Here is a 20,448-nt window from a genome sequence, read left to right as displayed (position 1 = left end):
AACCCTTTCAGGCACCAATACCAAAGCAACAGTGATAATAAAATAACATTTACATAGCTCTTTTGGAATTTACAAAATATATTTATGACTATTACTGCCTTTAATCTATACAACACCCTTAGGAAATAGGTAGTATTACTGGTTCCACTTTATTTTTCTTTGTCAAAATTACCATTTATTTTTTCATTTTTATACAATTTATAAAGGTTACTTTCCATTTAGATATTACAAAATCTTGGCTATATTCCCAGTGTCTTACAGTACATCCCTGAGCCTATCTTAAACCCAATAATGTTGTACCTCCCATTTCCTCACCCCTCTATTGCCCTCCCCCTACTCCCCACTGGTAAGGTCTAACTTGTTCTCTATATCTGTGAGTCTGATTCTTATCTGCTATATTTCTTGTATTTTTCAGGTTCCACATATAAATGATATCATACAGTATTTGTCTTTCTCTCTCTGACATACATCGTTTAGCATAATGCCCTCCAAATCCACCCATGTTGCTATTAATGGCAAAAATTTTGTTCTTTTTATGACTGAGTAGTATTCCACTGTGTATATTAGTTCAGTCGCTCAGTCGTGTCCGACTCTCCGCGACCCCATGAATCACACCACGCCAGGCCTCCCTGTCCATCACCAACTCCCGGAGTTCACTCAAACTCATGTCCACGGAGTCAGTGATGCCATCCAGCCATCTCATTCTTGGTTGTCCCCTTCTCCTCCCGCCCAAAACCTTTCCCAGCATCAGAGTCTTTTCCAGTGAGTCAACTCGTCGCATGAGGTGGCCAAAGTATTGCAGTTTCAGCTTTAGCATCAGTCCTTCCAATGAACAACCAGGATCGATCTTCCTTAGAATAGACTGGTTGGATCTCCTTGCAGTACAAGGGACTCACAAGAGTCTTCTCCAACACCTTTTAGAAAAGGCAGAGGCACCAGAGATCAAATTGCCAACATCCGCTGGATCATGGAGAAAGCAAGAGAGTTCCAGAAGAGCATCTATTTCTGCTTCATTGACTATGTCAAAGCCTTTGACTGTGTGGATCACGATAAACTGTGGAACATTCTGAAAGAGATGGGAATACCAGACCACCTGACCTGCCTCTTGAGAAACCTGTATGCAGGTCAGGAAGCAACAGTCAGAACTGGACATGGAACAACAGACTGGTTCCAAATAGGAAAAGGAGTACATCAAGGCTGTATATTGTCACCTTGCTTATTTAACTTCTATGCAGAGTATATCATGAGGAACGCTGGGCTGGAAGAAGCACAAGCTGGAATCAAGATTGCTGGGAGAAATATCAATAATCTCAGATATGCAGATGACACTACCCTTATGGCAGAAAGTGAAGAGGAACTCAAAAGCCTCTTGATGAAAGTGAAAGAGGAGAGTGAAAAGATTGGCTTGAAGCTCAACATTCAGAAAACATTCAGAAAAGATCATGGCATCTGGTCCCATCACTTCATGGGAAATAGATGGAAAAACAGTGGAAACAGTGTCAGACTTTATTTTTTTGGGCTCCAAAATCACTGCAGATGCTGATTGCAGCCATGAAATTAAAAGACGCTTACTCCTTGGAAGGAAAGTTATGACCAACCTTGATAGCATATTAAAAAGCAGAGACATTACTTTGCCAACAAAGGTCCGTCTAGTCAAGGCTATGGTTTTTCCCGTGGTCATGTACGGATGTGAGAGTTGGACTGTGTATATTACTATATACCATATCCTCTTTTACCACTCCTCTGCTGATGGACGCTTGGTCACTTCCATATCTTGGTAATTGTAAATAATGTTTCAATGATAATTGGGGTGCACGTATCTTTTCAAATTAGTGGGGTTTTCTTCCAGATGTATACCCAAGAGTGGAATTGCTAGGTCATATGGTAGTTCTATTTTCAGTTTTTTGAGAAATGTCCATACCATTTTCCACAGTCTGGCCCCACTTTAAAGATGAGGAAATCAAGGAGGTATACTTGGTATACTTATAGGCTTATGGTCACACATCTAATTAATGGAACTTGGACTTGACTATGAGCTTCCGGTCTCCACATGTCATGTTCATTTCCTGCATCCATAATCTCAAATTCCTCCCCAAATCTCTGAGTCTTTTACTACAGCTCATCCCTCACTTACTGTCTCTTCTTTCTATCAACATTGTTCCTCTGGTCTGATCTGGCTTCCTCTTCCCATTCCCACTGGGAATGCTGTGTTATGACCAGCAGACGTGGAATCAATCTGTCTCTGCTCCATCACACATTCATGCATTCATTCTTACAATCACTTATTTATTCATTCGTTCATATATTCATTCATCAGTATTTGTTGAGCATTACTGGCGTGCTGTGATTCATGGGGTCGCGGAGAGTCAGACACGACTGAGCGACTGAACTGAACTGAACTAAGTACCAGAAAGAAAAAAGATTTTCTTGGCTCCAAAATCACTGAGGATGATAAGTACAGCTAAGAAATTATAAAGAAATTAAAAGACACTTGCTCCTTGGAAGAACAGCTATGACAAACCTAGATAGTATATTAAAAAAGCAAGGACATCACTTTGCCAACAAAGGTCCGTATAGTCAAAGCTATGGTTTTTTCCAGTAGTCATGTATAGATGTGACAGTTGAACCATAAGGAAGGTTGAGTGCCAAAGAATTAATGCTTTTGAACTGTGGTGCTGGAGAAGGCTCTTAAGAGTCTCTTGGACTGCAAGGAGATCAAACCAGTTAATCCTAAAAGAAATCAACCCTGAATATTCATTGGAAGGATGGATGCTGAAACTGAAGCTTCAACACTTTGGGCACCTGATGCAAAAAGCCAATTCATTGGAAAAGACCCAGATGCTGGGAAAGATTGAGGGCAGGAGGAGAAGGGGACAACAGAGGGTGAGATGGTTGGATGGCATCATTGTCTCAATGGACACGAGTTTGAGCAAACTCTGGGAAATAGTCAAGGACAGGGGAGCCTGGCATGCTGCAGTCCCTGAGGTCGCAAAGGGTCAGACACAACCTAGCAACTAAACAACAACAACGAAGTACCAGACAAAGTGCACTGGGAATATAGCCGAAAACAGTCTATGGAGAATCCTCACTCTTCCGAAGTTCAATGAAAAACTTATCTCCTTAACCTCAGTGTTATCACCTGTAAAATCAGAACTATGTCTACATCGCAGAAATACCATAAAGGCACAGTGACTATGTGAAAGCTCTTCACAATTCCTGAACTAAGCAAATAAGAGGCATTATTTTAAAATAATGCAAATTCATATTCCCAGCATGTACCCATACACCATAAAGGCTCAATAAATACTTGGTAATAGAAAAAGGGAATGACACTGTTGCACACTACAGGCTGGCATCACCCCTGTTGTGAAGCCCTTCTTTGTGAGCCTTTGGGCTCCTCTGCCAATAGCACATCAAAATACCTTAGGTTGGGAATTTCATCTTTTATTTTAAGGATGCTTACAATCTTCTTTCTGAATATATTATGCTTATTATTTAAAAATTCAGTAACTACAGAAAGACCTGACAAACTTAAAAAGTTCTTCCATGTTCCCACCGCTTTGTCATTTATTTGTTCATTTATAATACACTATTGAGCATCTTCTCCACGTGAGGCTGCAGATACAGTGGTGAAATCGCAGATGCTGCTCTGATCTCAAGATGCTCATCCACATTGCAGGGCTTTCTGATGTCTACCCTTTCAGAATACTTTTCTAAACACTTTTTAGACTGGTTAGCAATTCTAATTTTTAAAGCCACTGAAGCAGAGAACTGACAGAAATATAAAGCAGTAGCTAAACCCAGAGCCCACAGCTATTCTCATTAAAAGCAAAAGCAGCGGTTGTCAAACTTGGCTATGCATTAGACTCACTTGGGGAGCTTTAAAAATTCTCTGTACCCAAGCCACAACCAAACTAATTAAATCTGAATATCTAGGGGAATAACTATGGTGTTTGTATCAGAATTGTTCAGTGTGAAAATACCTAAAGGAGAAGCATGCTATCTTATTTTAATTGTAGCTATATAACTTAGAAGTTTAATTTTTACTCTAAAGCAATGGCTAGCAGTCAAAAATTTTAGTGTGTTTAAGTAGCCCTTGCTTATATACTCATTCGCTATACAGTTTCAGGAAAATCACTTACCTTTCCTAAATTATGTGACTTGAAAATGAGGCAATTTAGGAAACTAGTTTCCCCAGCAGTTTTTAAGAATTATTGCATTTCAAAAACAAGTAACTCTTCAAAAAAATATTTTTGAATTTCCCTGGTGCCTTGTGGTTAGGATTCATGGCTGTCACTGTGGTGGCCCGGGTTCAATCCCTGGTTGGGAAAAGTCCTGCAAGCTATGAGGCGTGGCAGAAAAAAATAACCACCACTCTTGAACTCCTCCAAGTAGGTATGTTGTTGTGGTAATAAAGATGCAGCTATTCTAAAACTATTTTTGTTGTCTATTAATGTTGTTGAGATCCAAGGAAATGGAAAATACAGATGTGGAACAGGGGAAGGCAAGGAAGACCCTGTGGCAGTGGATGGGATTAAATTATGTGTTAATATCCACTGATCACCTATCTCCATCTCCTGGAAGACAGAGCAGTGACACCCATCCCAGAGTAAAAAAACATACTTATAGCAGAGATTTTGGTTTCTAAATACCATTCCCCACAAAAAGGAATGAGATTTCTCAGAAATGCCTGATTATAGGACAGGCATGTAAAAAGTTCAAGAGAAGCCTAGGACACCTTGTGCCATAAAGAAAGTTCTCAAAAATGATGGAATCAAGTGAAAACAATATAGAAGTCAGAAGAAAGGAGCTTTCACAAATCAAATGTGGGACCATGTGAACATTAAATAATAACACTAATAGATGATAATCAACTGAGTCAAAAAAGAATCTATTAGTCCGTTATGACGTGAGAGATGGAGGGAGTCAGAAAGGAAGGAAGGGGATGGGAGAGCGAGAGACAGGAGATTCTTCCTTAGAATGAAATGCCAATTAACATATACAGAAAGAAGAAGGGAATCAGAAAATCACAGTTTTGCAGATGTCATGGTAATAACTGCTTTAGGCAAGAGTCACCAATGAATGCTAAAACCACCGGGTAAAAAGTCAGATGGAGAACTGGATAATCTCAAATTATCTCTCCAGATTACTCATTAATTACTGAAGGGAAAAATGGTAACTTCACGGGGAAGGAAACCTGGCAGACATCACCTTAACCAAGGGATCAAAGTTAACAAATCAAGACTTTGGCAACTGGCCTGTACGCTTCAAATATCAATGTCATAAAAGGTTGAGGAATGATTCCAGGTTAAAGGTGTCTAAAAGGACATGACAACTAGATGCAAGACATGATGCTGACTTTTTTAAAAGAACTTCTTATAAAGGTCACCTATTCAGTAAGGCCCTTCCCTAACCACTTGATACTTAAAACAACACCCTGGCCCATCCCCCATGCACCATCACTTTCTGCCTTATTTTTTTCACAGGACTCTTCATGGGGTTACAGTGCAAGCCACAGACCTAGACTTCATGGTGTTGAAACCTTGTGATTTGGGCATGTTCCTTAAACTTCCATGTCCATTTCTTCATCTGTAAAATGAGGATTATAATAGTTTCTACTTCAAAAAATATTGGGAAGATTAAATGAAATGATATATGTAAAGCACTTAAAATAGAGCCTGGTACAGAGTAAAATGTCCAACTAACCATTAGTTGTTTTTATTAGTTGACATTATACTGTATATTTATTCAATTAATGTTTGTTTCCCCTTCTAGAATGTAAACTTTAAGAAGAAGGAATTTGGTTTGGTTTTGTTAGTTTGGCTGGTTGGTTTTCACTAAAACAATGTTAGAACACAGAAGGCACTTAATAAATAATTGTGGGATGAATAAATGGGTAAAAAATGAACACTGAAAAGATTTTATTTGAAACAGAACTTTGCCTGTTTTATAGAATGTTATTATTCTAAAATTTGAACTTTAAGATACAAAAAGGAAAATAATTTTGAGAAGTTCTTAAAAGGAAAAAAGATCTAAATGATATAAAAGGAAAGGTCAAGATTCTAACATAACTACTAGCAAAAAATAAAATGGTAGCATGTTCTCATTCCCTGTAGATAATTCAGCTCTAAATGCTTCTGGAGGCCTTTTGGGGAAACTAAACTATCAAGTTGGCTTATTTAAACCTTTGTGTCAGGGCTACCTCACCCTTATTTAACAACTCTGCACTTCATGGAGGAGGATGGAAAAGGAGGAGGGAAAAGTTTCAAAACACACTAGTCCAATCAACTACACCTTGAAGAAAGATTTCTTGGTAAAACAGAACCTTGCACACTGTACCCCTCACTAGGGAGCATCACCATGAGCCCCGATTCTCAGGAGTTTCTGCAATAATAAAAGTCCACTGAAGCTGGTGTTTCCAAAACTACTTGTTCATAAAACACTTAATTGAAGTCCACTGAACCCAGTGTTTCCAAAATTACTTGCTCATAAAACACTTATCCTATAATAATAATAGTAATTGACATCTGATGAAAAAACTCTTTAGAAATACTCTCCAGAGAGTCTATTTTCTGTCTGGAAGTTTACAAACTGACCAGAGAGGACTGTGGTCCATGGAAAGAAGAGGGACACAGTGTGAGGATCTCACCGGCAACTTCAGAATGAGACCTGCACACAGCTGGCCCTTCGTGGCACAGCTCTATCTGACCACCCTTGTCCCTCACTGTTTCCCTACATATTCATTACTTTCAGTGCAGTCAAACTCTATTTTCAGATGCTCCCAGAAGTTCTAACTTTATTTACACTACTACTCCAAACTCAGTTATTGAAGAAAAGCATCAACAGGGGTTAGCGCCAACCCAGTATTTGAAGCCTGTTTCCTTTTCTAAAAAGACAGTTTTAGGTTTTAGAATACAGCTTAAAAATACAGATTATTTTAGATCCCAGGTAAACACTACAGCTTATTTTAACACCAAAGATTTAGATTTGAGGCTTTGTACCCAAAAGCAAGTATGTATCTTCATTTGTTATGTGTATACCTAATGTCCCAAGGTCAGCAAAAGGGTCCAGAGTCTGGGGTTTGTTTTGATGGGTGGGAGTACCGTGCGAGGAGCCTGTTGGGCTGGTGGCAGCTGACTTGCTTCCCATTCCAAAACCTCCTGAAAAAAATAAGAAGGTCATTGCAAATAAGTTAGTTGTCTGAGGCTGAATTCTGAAGTTCAGAAATTCAGAGCTACTTCTCACCTCATCTCTAAGGGCAAATTAGGACAAGGTTTGCAAATATGTTAGAAGTTGCTAGACCCCCATTTCCCTAATTTAAGTGAGTAGTGACCTGAAGCAAGGACAGGGAACAGAAAAGGTATAAGTCATTTCCTAGCCACTCCTCTAAACCATTATGTCTGGTGCTTACCTCATGTCACCTGACTCCATTCTTTCCTATGGGATTTCCTATGAGATGAGTCAGAGCTGAATTCTGGTTCTGCCACTTCCTAGCTGAGTGACCTTTGACATGTTGCTTAATTTCTCTTGAGTGTCGATCTTTTCTCGTTGGTTACATAAGGAAATAGCAACTGCTTTAGAAAGTTGCTGTGATAGGTATACAGTGTGTGTGCGTGTGTGTGTGTCACTTGCACTGTGTCAGAAAAATAATCACACAAGATGGCTCTCAAAAAATACAATACTAGCCATAAGAAAGAGAATTTATTTACTGCAGACAAAATCAGATCTAAAACAAATTCTCTCTAAGAGAGAAAACCATTCAGATTATGCACCACCTACTCTATGCCAGAAAATTTCATGTAGGTAATTTCACTTAAACTGTGTGGGACAAGAATTATGAATTACAGATAAGAAAGCTGAAGTTCAGACTGGTAAAAAAAATTCAAGAGCTTCTAAATGGTTGAGTTAGATGTATACCCAGATCTGTCTAACTCTACTGTCAAGGCAGACATTTAGCAAATTGAGAGTTAGAAAAATTAAGTATCATATGACATGCAGCACTACTACGTCATCAAAGGCAATGTGAAAAGCTTCCTCAGATTGGGAACCTTTAGCAACTTCCATAAGTGGGGCCAACGCTCTGCAAGTACTCACTTCACCTTGGGTGAAGGATTATGCTTCAGCGACCAGTTATGCGGCACAAACTTCATCTGCCGATCTTTACCTGGTTTGGTATGCCAGTCCCAGCCTCCTGAAACATCTGGCTGAATGTTCACAGCAGGGGTACTAGAAGCTGCAAACGAGGAGAAGAAAAAGAATCAGGACAAAATAGCTCAGACCCACTGTTCTCAGTTCACAAGAGGAAACGTTCTCCCTCTTGCGCTGTGCCCGTGTCTCATGTGGCTCTACTCTCCCTCTGAGCTCTCTCCACGCTCCGCAATGTTCATATTTTCTGCCTTCTTCTGTACTTACGTATACGAGCACTGGTGGAAGCCATGTACTGTTTGTCTCTGTTACTTCCTTGGTTTGCCTTTATTTTACCTCCAAAGGTGCACTTTGAATTATAACTGTGCATATATCTGTCTCCAGTACACTGTGAAAGCAAGTATTCATCTGCAAGTGTCCCACCTCTACCCTTAACACAAAGACAGTAGGCAATAAAAAAAAAAGGTGAAATGAAAGTCAGACTCAATTTGCCTTAAGCGGGCGTAAACTGCATGAGCAACTTAGAACAAAAATTTTGTTTTCTCATCTGGGGGAGAATGGATACATGTATATGTATGGCTGAGTTCCTTCACTATTCACCTGAAACTATCACAACATTGTTAATTGGTTATACCCCAATAACAAACGTCATTTGCATTAAAAAATGAATAAAAATTAAATTTTTTTTTTGTTTTTTTCTCCTCTGCTGGGACATTAACAGGGAATATGAGTCAATCAGAACACTTACTAGGAACTGACTGGATACCATCCACCACACTGGTGTCAGAGATGTATCCACTGTCACTAAAACAACAAACTCACTACAGCTTCAAAATAGATTATTCTGACTCCTCTCAAGGGAGGTCAAGGGATTACATCTGATAGAGTGCCTGAAGAACTATGGACAGGGGTTCATGACATTGTACAGGAGGCAGTAATCGCGACCATCCCCAAGAAAAATAAATGCAAAAAAGCAAAATGGTTGTCTGAGAAGGCATTACAAACAGCTAGCTGAGAAAAGAAGACAAGTGAAAGGCAAAGGAGAAAAAGAAAGATATACCCATTTGAATGCAGAGTTCCAAAGAACAGCAAGGAGAGATAAGAAAGCCATCCAGTGATCAATGCAAAGAAATAGAGGGAAACAATATAATGGGAAAGACTAGAGATCTCTTCAAGAAAATTAGAGATACCAAAGGAACATTTCAAGCAAAGATGGGCTCAATAAAGGACAGAAAATGGTATGGACCCAACAGAAGAAGAAGATACTAAGCAGAGGTGGCAAGAATACACAGAAGAACTATACAAAAAAGATCTTCCTGACCCAGATAACCATGACAGTGTGATCACCCACCTAGAGCCAGACATCCTGGAATGTGAAGTCAAGTGGGCCTGAGGAAACATCACTATGAACAAAGCTAGTGGAGGTGATGAAATTCCAGTTGAGCTATTTCAAATCCTAAAAGATGATGCTGTGAAAGTGTTGCACTCAACATGCCAGCAAGTTTGGAAAACTCAGCAGAGTGGCCACAGGACTGGAAAAGGTCAGTTTTCTCCAATCCCAAAGAAAGGCAATGCGAAAGAATGTTCAAACTACTGCACAATTGCACTCATTTCACATGCTAGCAAAGTTATGCTCAAAATTCTCCAAGCCAGGCTTCAACAGTACCTGAACAGTGAACTTCATATGTTCAAGCTGCATTTAGGCAGAGGAACCAGAGATAAAATTGCCAACATCCATCAAATCATCGAAAAAGCAAGAGAGTTCCAGAAAAACATCTACTTCTACTTCATTGACTACACCAAAACCTTTGACTGTGTGCCTCACAAAAAAACTGCGGAAATTATGAAACAGATAGGAATACCAGATCACCTTACCTGTCTTCTGAGAAATCTGCATGCAGGACAAGAAGCAACAGTTAGAACTGGACATGGAATGACAGACTGGTTCAAAGTTGGGAAAGGAGTACATCAAGGCTATATGTTGTCACCCTGCTTATTTAACTTATATGCAGAGCACATCATGCAAAATGCTGGGCTGGATGAAGCACAAGCTAGAATCAAGACTGCCAGGAAAAATATCAATAACCTCAGATACACAGATGACACCACTCTTATGGCAGAAAGCAATAAATTGAAAGAAAAAGCTGGCTCAAAGCTCAACATTCAAAAAACTAAAATCATGGCATCTGGTCCCATCACTTCATGGCAAATAGATGGGGAAACAATGAAAGAAGTGACAGACTTCATCTTCTTGGGCTCCAAAATCACTGCAGATAGTGACTGCAGCCATGAAATTAAAAGATTCTTACTCCTTGGAAGAAAAGATATGACCAACCTAGACAGCACATTAAAAAGAATAGACATTACCTTGCCACTAAAGGTCCATCTAGTCAAAGTTATGGTTTTTCCAGTGGTCATATATGGATGTGAGAGTTGGACTATAAAGAAAGCTGAGTGCCAAAGAATTGATGCTTTTGAACTGTGGTGTTGGAGAAGACTCTTGAGAGTCCCTTGTACTGCAAGGAGATCCAACCCGTCCATCCTAAAGGAAATCAGTCCTGAATATTCATTGGAAGGACTGATTCTGAAGCTGAAACTCCAAAACTTTGGCCACCTGATGCAAAGAACTGACTTATTGGAAAAGACTCTGATGCTGGGAAAGGTTGAAGGCAGGCAGAGAAGGCAACGACAAAGGGTGAGGTGGTTGGATGGCATCACCGAACTTGATGGACATGTGATTTGAGCAAGCTCCAGGAGTTAGTGAAAGACAGGGAAGCCTGGCATGCTGCAGTCCATGGGGTAAGAAAGAGTCAGACACAACTGAGCGACTGAACTGACTGACCCTTCCTAAAGTTTCAAGTGGAGAATTTAAAAGAAATGTTCAGTTAAATATAATCAGGTACATTAGAGTACACATTGGTAAACTTTTTCTGCATCTGTTAAATCCAAACAAGAAACAGGATGCCATAAGAAAGAACTTTCTAAGACTCTTCTAGGTTCTGTTCATTAAGTCAAAGAATACAATGCAAATACTAAAATAACACTGCAAGTAGGATTTAAGAAATGGTATGGACCTAACAGAAGCAGAAGATATTAAGAAGAGGTGGCAAGAATACACAGAAGAACTGTACAAAAAAGATCTTCACGACCAAGATAGTCACGATAACATGATCACTGACCTAGAGCCAGACATCTTGGAATGTGAAGTCAAGCGGGCCTTAGAAAGCATCACTACGAACAAAGCTAGTGGAGGTGATGGAATTCCAGTGGAGCTATTTCAAATCCTGAAAGATGATGCTGTGAAAGTGCTGCACTCAATATGCCAGCAAATTTGGAAAACTCAGCAGTGGCCACAGGACTGGAAAAGGTCAGTCTTCATTCCAATCCCAAAGAAAGGCAATGGCAAAGAATGCTCAAACTACCGCACAGTTGCTCTCATCTCACATGCTAGTAAAGTCATGCTCAAAATTCTCCAAGCCAGGCTTCAGCAATATGTGAACCGTGAACTCCCAGATGTTCAAACAGGTTTTAGAAAAGGCAGAGGCACCAGAGATCAAATTGCCAACATCCGCTGGATCATGGAGAAAGCAAGAGAGTTCCAGAAAAACATCTATTTCTGCTTCATTGACTATGCCAAAGCCTTTGACTGTGTGGATCACAATAAACTGTGGAACATTCTGAAAGAGATGGGAATACCAGACCACCTGACCTGCCTCTTGAGAAACCTGCATACAGGTCAGGAAGCAACAGTCAGAACTGGACATGGAACAACAAACTGGTTCCAAATAGGAAAAGGAGTACGTCAAGGCTGTATATTGTCACCCTGCTTATTTAACTTCTATGCAGAGTACATCATGAGGAACGCTGGGCTGGAAGAAGCACAAGCTGGAATCAAGATTGCCGGGAGAAATATCAATAACCTCAGATATGCAGATGACACTACCCTTATGGCAGAAAGTGAAGAGGAACTCAAAAGCCTCTTGATGAAAGTGAAAGAGGAGAGTGAAAAGGTTGGCTTGAAGCTCAACATTCAGAAAACAAAGATCATGGCATCTGGTCCCATCACTTCATGGGAAATAGATGGAAAAACAGTGGAAACAGTGTCAGACTTTATTTTTGGGGGCTCCAAAATCACTGCAGATGCTGATTGCAGCCATGAAATTAAAAGACGCTTACTTCTTGGAAGGAAAGTTATGACCAACCTAGACAGCATATTAAAAAGCAGAGACATTACTTTGCCAACAAAGGTCCATCTAGTCAAGGCTATGGTTTTTCCCGTGGTCATGTATGGATGTGAGAGTTGGACTGTGAAGAAAGCTGATCGCCGAAGAATTGATGCTTTTGAACTGTGGTGTTGGAGAAGACTCTTGAGAGTCCCTTGGACTGCAAGGAGATCCAACCAGTCCATTCTAAAGGAGATCAATCCTGGGTGTTCATTGGAAGGACTGATGCTAAAGCTGAAACTCCAATATTTTGGCCACCTCATGCGACAAGTTGACTCACTGGAAAAGACTCTGATGCTGGGAAAGGTTGGGGGCGGGAGGAGAAGGGGACGACAGAGAATGAGATGGCTGGATGGCATCACCGACTCTGTGGACATGAGTTTGAGTGAACTCCGGGAGTTGGTGATGGACAGGGAGGCCTGGCGTGCTGTGATTCATGGGGTCTCAGAGAGTCGGACACGACTGAGCGACTGAACTGAACTGAACTGAACACATATCACCACCGAAAGGATCTTCAAGGCACCAAGCCAGCCTTATCAAGCCTTATATCAAGCCTGTTTCATTTCCTTAGTATGAACCAATTGAGTTAAATAGAATATTCCATTATCAGAAATAACAATTCTTTCCTGTCAGTTTTCCCTTCTCTTTTTCCACAGTAATCCATGAAAACTGAGGTGGAAACTAGATAATTTTGCTAACTTCTGCTGTTTGACTTCCTTTAAACTCTGACCTTAGTCTTACACCCAACTAGGATGCAGAACTAGGAATTAGTACTTCAACCTTATTACTAATCTAACCCACAAACCTACCACACACAAGGCACCATCAGGGAACAGAGAGCTAAAGGACACAGTGCCTATCTTCAAGAAATTTAAAATCTGCTGGAGAGAAAGGAATAAACAAATGAAAAGATAATACCCAGTATTTTAAAGTTCTACTTAGCTTTTTATTGTGGTTACTTGTTCAGTTTTTCTTCTCAGATTAAGCCCCAAATAATTATTCTCTTCAGAGAAAACGTTCAATAAATATTTATAGAACTTGAAGGCAACATTTCTTGATTTTCAGAAGAGATGGATAGTGCCTTGTAGAAACTGGAGGTGGGCAATCTGACCTCCCAAACTGACACCTGAGTCTCATCTATATATGAAGAGGATGCAACTGACCCACTAACAATGGACTAATTCCCTTCTCATCAAAGACAGTGGAAAATTCTTTCACACACTAGCATCGCACAGATCAAAATAAGCAGCACAGCCACAAAACAAGAGAGTTCTAACTGGCTGAAACTGAGGGATAAACATCTTCTAGCCAGCTCACAAGAGAGAACCAAGTCCAGTACTGCCATGCTGAAGTATGAACATCCATACCCATGGGACATAAAAGGTGGTACTCATATGAAAACAGTAAATTCAAAGCATTAAAGTCAGGAAAATAGATAACCTTATTAATATTATCAGTATGCATCAAAGAGATTTATATAGGAAAAAATGATAATTCATTTTATATGGAAAGACAGGTAGTTAATACAACACATCATATAGATCTTCTAGGCCCTAGGAAAGCATTCATAAACAAAACTAACAAAAGTCTCTGCCTCTGAACTCATGTTCTAGTGGGGAAAGATAAACAGGAGGATACATTTCCATGTGAAACAGAGCAGTCAGAGGAGACCCCACAGAGAAGGTGACTGCTGAGCAAAGATAAAAGAGGCAAAGGAATTAGCCATGCCGTGGTCTGGGGAATAGAGGACAGCCAGTGCAACGGTGGAGAGGCCATGTGACTGGAATGAAATGAGCAGAGGGAGCAAGTGGGGAAGGAGGTCACTGCCCTGGGTATTAGAGCACAGAGGGCCGACCAAGGCCATCTCAATGACTTTGGCTTCCATGCTGAGTGAAGCATGGAGCCACTGCGAGGACAGCAATGACATAACCTACATTTTAAATAAGTGAACAAAAACAACAGCTTCAACCTATCACCCTGCATCTTTCCTCTTGGGGTAGCCAACTTCCAATCCAGAGATTCTTTTAAGTGAGCACTGCACAAGGGTCAGAGGTGAATTTCTTGCATACCGTCCTGTGGACCCACTTCAAATAGTTTGAGATTTAAGGGCAATAGGAAATCACCCCTAAGTTTGTTCCTGGACTGCTTTCTCATTTTTGGTCATTACAGTTTGACCAGTGTTGTACAACTCAATTTCCTTTTGCATCTGCATAGCTCCCATGAAGTCAAGCTGATCACTAAACTGTGTTCCCCAGAGGGGCTCAGGGGGCCTTCAACAATAAATACACTGTCCTCTAAGTCTAGGCCACAGATGTTCAGCATCCTTCAGCATCAAGAAGGAGCTTCATTTCTCCAGCTCAAAGCCATATATCCTTCACTGAAGACCTTCAGTTTTAATCAGTGTTACCGAAGTGATACCTTTCTGCTCTTACAAATGGATGTGATTAGGATTCTTCCCACACAGTCTGTCTCTAACTTAGAAATATAATGTGGGCCTTGTGTAATTTAAAATTTTTCTAGTAGTCACATTAAAAAAGGTAAAAAGACACTGGTAAAATTAATATCAATATAACATTTTATTTAACCTAATATATTCAAAATATTATATTAAATGACTAATATAAAAATATTAATAAGACATGTTACATTGCTTTTTTTTGCACTAAGTTTTGAATTCTGGTATGCACTTTACACTTAGAGTATGTCTCAAATCAGACTGGCACATTTTAAGTGCTCTACAGTTGACTGTGGTTAGTGGTTTCATCTTAGAACTAGTTTAATATATCAGGATATTGTATTCTAAACTGTTCCGAGGAATACTAATTTTGTGGAAAGCTCATCATATTACATTTTATTGACTTAAGACACATATTTTTTCATAGTTCAAAGACTTTAACTAGTAAGCATCTTCCAATCAACTAAAAGTGACAGTACGTAAAATAAAGATATGCCCTACAATTGATGGTGCCCTATACAGTTTGTGCATGTAGCTCTAACGCAAAACATAATTACCAAATTAAATTTTAGGGAAGCTGAGTAAAACAAAGTTAAGCAGGCTTCTTCACTGTAAAACATTGCAGAGCTTTTAATATGTTAACATGAATTGCTAATTTTCAAGAGATATGTAGCTTTTCAAAAACAAAAGCCAAACAAAACCCTGCCTACAAGATGTTTTTATATCTGAACACCTACTGACGGCTTGTAGGGAATCCTGTCCCACTAAACACAGCATAAATACTTCCTTACCATGCACTGTAGGAGAAGGACTCCTCGTAGGCTGAAGAAAGGGGTCACTGGAAGCACTGGCTGTGTTCAAAAAAGAACCCAGCAAATCTTGACCTGATGGTTTAGAAGGTGCTCCGAATGGGTCAAAGGTGGCACCTAGAAAACAACAGGAAAAAGGTGTTTCTTTGTCCTAAGGGTTCAGTCATTCAATAAATATTAGACAGCTGTCACTCTTACAAGGCCCTAGGCCAAATACTTGAAAAGTCAGGATGATGCCTGCCTCATGGGCTACTCCACAGGCCCATCCTATCCTTAAAACTTCCTTCAGGGTTAACAACGAAGCCCAAGGATTTCTGACTACATGTGAATAACCCCTTCTTTGAGGACAAAGGAAGAACTCCTGATTTACCTGTAGGATGAACCAAAACTCTATAAACAAGGGCCCTGTGGGCCTTTGGGCATCTTAATAACATGAAATAAATCAAGCAAGTTTATAGATTAATAGCTAAGTGGTGAAACTACAGCCTGGACCACAAGAGATGATCAATGAATGAACTGTGATCATATTCAGTGAATTAGTGAACAAACGCCAGGCACGAGGAGGTTTGCTATTAAGGTGAACAGTAGAAAACCTCACTTATCAGGTTTTGTTTAGTTTTGTGTTTTTAGTGGTCCTGGCACATTGAAAGTTAAAAAGAAAAGAAAATGAGTGTGACAAAAACTGAGCTCTCATCACACCTTATGTTCTATGAAACAAAATGCTTTCAAAACATTGCTCGCTTACACTTGCTAGAAACTAGGTGCAGATGTAGTAAAATGCAAAAAAGTTTGTGAATGAACCAAGAAAGCTACAACAAAGTGGCAGCTGAGGTTTCCAGCAACAACACGATAATAGTATTTTTTAATTTTTATTTATTTTGAGTATGTTGGATCTTCACTGCTGTGCAGGCCTTTCTCTTGTTATGGTGCCTGGGCTTCTCATTACAGTGGCTGCACTTGTTGTGGAGGGCACGTGGGCTTCAATAGTTGCAGCGTATGGGCTCAGTAGTTGCGATTCCTGGGCTCTAGAGCACAGGCTCAACAGTTGTGGCACACGTGCTTAGCTGCTTTGTGGCATGTGGGATCTTCCCAGACCAGGGATCAAACCCATGTCTCCTGCATTGGCAGGAGAATTCTTAACCACTGAGCCATCAGGGAAGCCCAACAATGCAGTAACTTAATATTGCATCATTTCTTTAGGGTTTATGTTGCCTTTCATAAAGAATACATCAGCTGATCCTGTCAGCTGTCAGACAGAACTGACATCATTTTCATTCTACAGACAATAAAACTGAGGTTCAGAGAGCCAAGTTTCTTGTCCAATATCAAGTAAATTATAAGACTGGACTCATGTTCAAGTTTTCGGACTTCAAATTCCAGGAATTTCCCAAAGGCATCTCACATTCTTCACAGACATGAGATAAATGTGATGAAAACGACACAGAGTGGCATACATATAACCGGACTTTAATTTTGCATTAATGGGCAAGGGAATTAGCTCCCTATAATGAGATGTCACTTCCTAATTTGTAGGTATCAAGCTAATGGGCTGACTGCTTCCTGGAGTAGGAGTGACCTATTCTAGGAATAAATAACTACAGTCAAATGAGTTAATGAATAAACCCCACTCTCAAAACCCAGGGAGGGATATGATTTAAAATGTATTCAGCTACGACGTCATTGGCATAATGCTCTCCTAATATCTGCTGGGCAGTAGATTAGCCTTACATAGCAGCAATGAATCAACTATATATTAGGCACTCTATTACATGATGTGTATCATTTAACTCATTTAATATTAACCAAAGTTTATCCCTTCTATAAAATGAGAATACTGAGATTTACAGAATACCTGCAAGCGGATACCTAACTTTGACGTCCACCAGTAGAGAATGCTAAAATCTTCTCATTATTACTTGGAACACTTTTAATACCAACCTATGTTAAATTAGGCATCCCTGGTAGCTCAGATGTTAGTCTGCCTGCAATGTGGGAGACCCGGGTTCTATCCCTGGGTTTGGAAGATCCTCTGAAGAAGGAAATGGTCACCCATTCCAGTATTCTTGCTTGGAAAATCCCATGGATGGAGAAGCCTGACAGGCTATAGAGCCAGACATGTCTAAAGAGCCAGACATGCCTGAGTGACTAACATGCTATGCACTCTCAAATAACTAAAAGTGAGCTTGCCAACACAAGACAAGAGCTAAAATTTAGTCTTTAGGACCTTGCTAATAGGTGAGTATTTTCCATTTTACAACGAAGAAGGTCAAGGTTTTTTCTAATAAGGCTACACAGATAGGTAAGTTTCAGTCCTGGCATTCAAATCCAAGCCTTTAACTCTGGCCTCAAGTTCCTTCTGCTTCCTTCTGGAGGACAGAATACTTGTGTCCCAGGTCTAAGTGGGCACTACTCAGTTGTGTATCCTTTGACAAGTCAGTTAATATATATCTGGCCTCAATTTCATTGTCTGTAACCTGAGGCACGGATTTAACTAATGTCTGAAAGGCCCCCTCTAGCTATGATGCTAGAGTACAACTATCTACCTGGGACTACAATGAATTAAATCACTGAAAGTCACACAAGGGTCATGTTCTTAAAAATGTGACCACTGAACTTCCCTGGTGGTACAGTGGGTAAGAATCTGCCTGCCGATGCAAGGGACACAGGTTAGATCCCTGGTCTGGGAAGATTCCACATGCCTGGAGCAACTAAGCCAGTGTGCCACAACTACTGAGCCCATGTGCTGCAACAACTGAAACCTCTGCACCCAGAGCCCGTGCTCCGCAATAAGAGAAGCCTCCTGCGGGCAAGGAGAAGCCTGCACACCACAATGAAAGAAGTCCTCTCCCTGTTTGCCACAACTAGAGAAAGCCTGTGTGCGGCAACAAAGACTCAATGCAGCTAAAAATAAATAAATAAATAAAAATCTTAACGTGACCATCGACTACTCTGCTATCTTGGATCTTGGGGACTCCTTTTCCTGGCAGAGCTTCTGCTCATTTTGATGACTAAGAACTGCTGACGTGTAAAGCAAACATCCTGGGATTCAGGGCACCTGGCTTCACACTCTGGCTCCACAATAACTAAAGCAGGAGCTTGAGCCTCAGCATCTACAGTCCTACAACATCTGCAGTGATTCTGAAACTCACTCTTGTAAAGAATGGCTCCAGTCGAACTACCGCAAATTGAGACCAGTCAAAGCCTTCTGAGAACTGAAGGATGAGCTTGGGAATGCGAGTATCTAAAGGTTATCACCTTCCTGGAGAGTTGAGACATTCTCCTTTCCTCTTCCTAATGGAATCTCTTCCTAACGATGTCATCTTGGTTAATGGTGCAGCAACAAGGACAGCTGGTTCTTTAAAAGCTACAATGGACTTCTGCTTACCCAATTCTACTGTCTTGCAAACGTCAAAAAATTGTGGATGGCCAGCCACAAGAAGGGTTGAGTCTATGGCAATGAGTGGAGTGAAGCTGACTGAGTCTCATGCGGCTCAAACTCTGTATCTGGCACCAACTGCTCCACTCCATCAGCCATGCTGCTGGCAGGAGTCCCTTAAATATATCTTAAATTAACTAAGTGCTTCTCTGCACAGCAAAAGTGTATTCAGAAAACTACAGTTCCAAGAAGGCATTACAGGAAAACTGAGGGAAAGCTTGGGTGTCAAATGGCCTAGTTTTGGGCCCGGGGACTCGCTATATAAAAGTACATTACTAATTTGACTCTAAGCCTCTGTTTCCTCAACTAGAAAATGGAGATAACAATAGCACCTTATTTACTGTGTTTTTATAAAGACTGAATTCATGGCTGGTGTTAAATTCCATGTTTGACAAATAGTAAGTACCCCACAAATAACTGCTGTTATTATTAATAACAATTCATCAATCTACACCTCCAAGCAGAAATAAGTAAAGCAGCTGAGGGACTGAAGCCTTAAAAAAAAAATTAAAGTAAGGGTGACAAATTCAAATATTCTTTCTTAGACTGTCCTACCAAAATGGACAGTGTTTCTATTTCCTCTTGTGGTTCCCACTGACTGATACAGACCTTCTGGAGACTTTTAGGGAGATCAGAGAAGTCTAGATTATGAGGAAAGTTCTATTCAACCTGCTTGGCCCAAAAGTTATAATTCAATACTGAGAGATACAACGTAATATAGAAACAATTACCTTCTGCTACTCTCAGTGTTGGAGATGCAGAGGTGGAGGTGGCAGATCGGCGTGGTGTCGACTGGGTGGATGTAGGCCCACTCGGGTGAAACACATCATCCACTCCTGACTGTCCAGACTGGACGGGACCGGCTGCACCTCCACCCCCGAACAGGTCACTCAGAAGTTCGGAATTGGAGGGAGGAGCCGCCGGCGAAGAGAAGTTCTTACTCACTGCAGACCCTTCTAGACCCAGAAGATCCACATCCTCAGAGGGTGCAGGGGCAGCTGGCTCCTGCTGCTTTTTGCTGGGCTTCCTGGCTCCATGAGGTTTGTCACCATTGGCATTGCCATGTGGGCTGGACAGCGTCAGAAGTTCATCATCTGACTGCTCACTCTCCTGATTCACTAGGGCAGCGTGGTCCTCCTCGCAGAATGACTTCTCTGATTTCTGATCTAAGGAAGGCCAGTATGCCAGAAACAGTCAGTCACCAGCCACAGAATTACTGCTTTTTGTTAGGGTCTACACACTTAACTTCAGAAAGATAGAAAGAGCAGCCTGGAAAAAGCAATGCTTTTAGGCTCTTACTGATGGAAAACTTGATATATTTCACATAACATTCAATTACTATCTGATGAGCATTTGAGAGGAATATAGCATAGGTGTGAA

At 40.5% G+C, this 20,448-nt stretch overlaps 1 protein-coding gene across 1 annotated transcript in view; it reads right to left on the bottom strand.

Moving 5' to 3' along the window:
* The window catches only part of DNAJC6 (DnaJ heat shock protein family (Hsp40) member C6), a 180,763-nt gene that overhangs the window by 10,093 nt on the left and 150,222 nt on the right, over positions 1-20,448 (bottom strand). The window contains exons 12-15 of the mRNA XM_055403312.2: positions 19,800-20,234; positions 15,615-15,749; positions 8,165-8,233; positions 7,041-7,160 (exon numbers count right to left, since the gene is read on the bottom strand). Coding sequence (XP_055259287.2) covers positions 7,041-7,160; positions 8,165-8,233; positions 15,615-15,749; positions 19,800-20,234 — 759 coding nt within the window. The remainder of the gene's footprint in view (positions 1-7,040; positions 7,161-8,164; positions 8,234-15,614; positions 15,750-19,799; positions 20,235-20,448) is intronic.

Source organism: Moschus berezovskii, chromosome 4 (assembly GCF_049115385.1).
Source record: "Moschus berezovskii isolate FMDL1 chromosome 4, NW_MosBer_1.0, whole genome shotgun sequence".
In the NCBI taxonomy this organism is placed as follows: domain Eukaryota; kingdom Metazoa; phylum Chordata; class Mammalia; order Artiodactyla; family Moschidae; genus Moschus; species Moschus berezovskii.
This window is presented reverse-complemented; position numbering and strand designations above follow the sequence as displayed.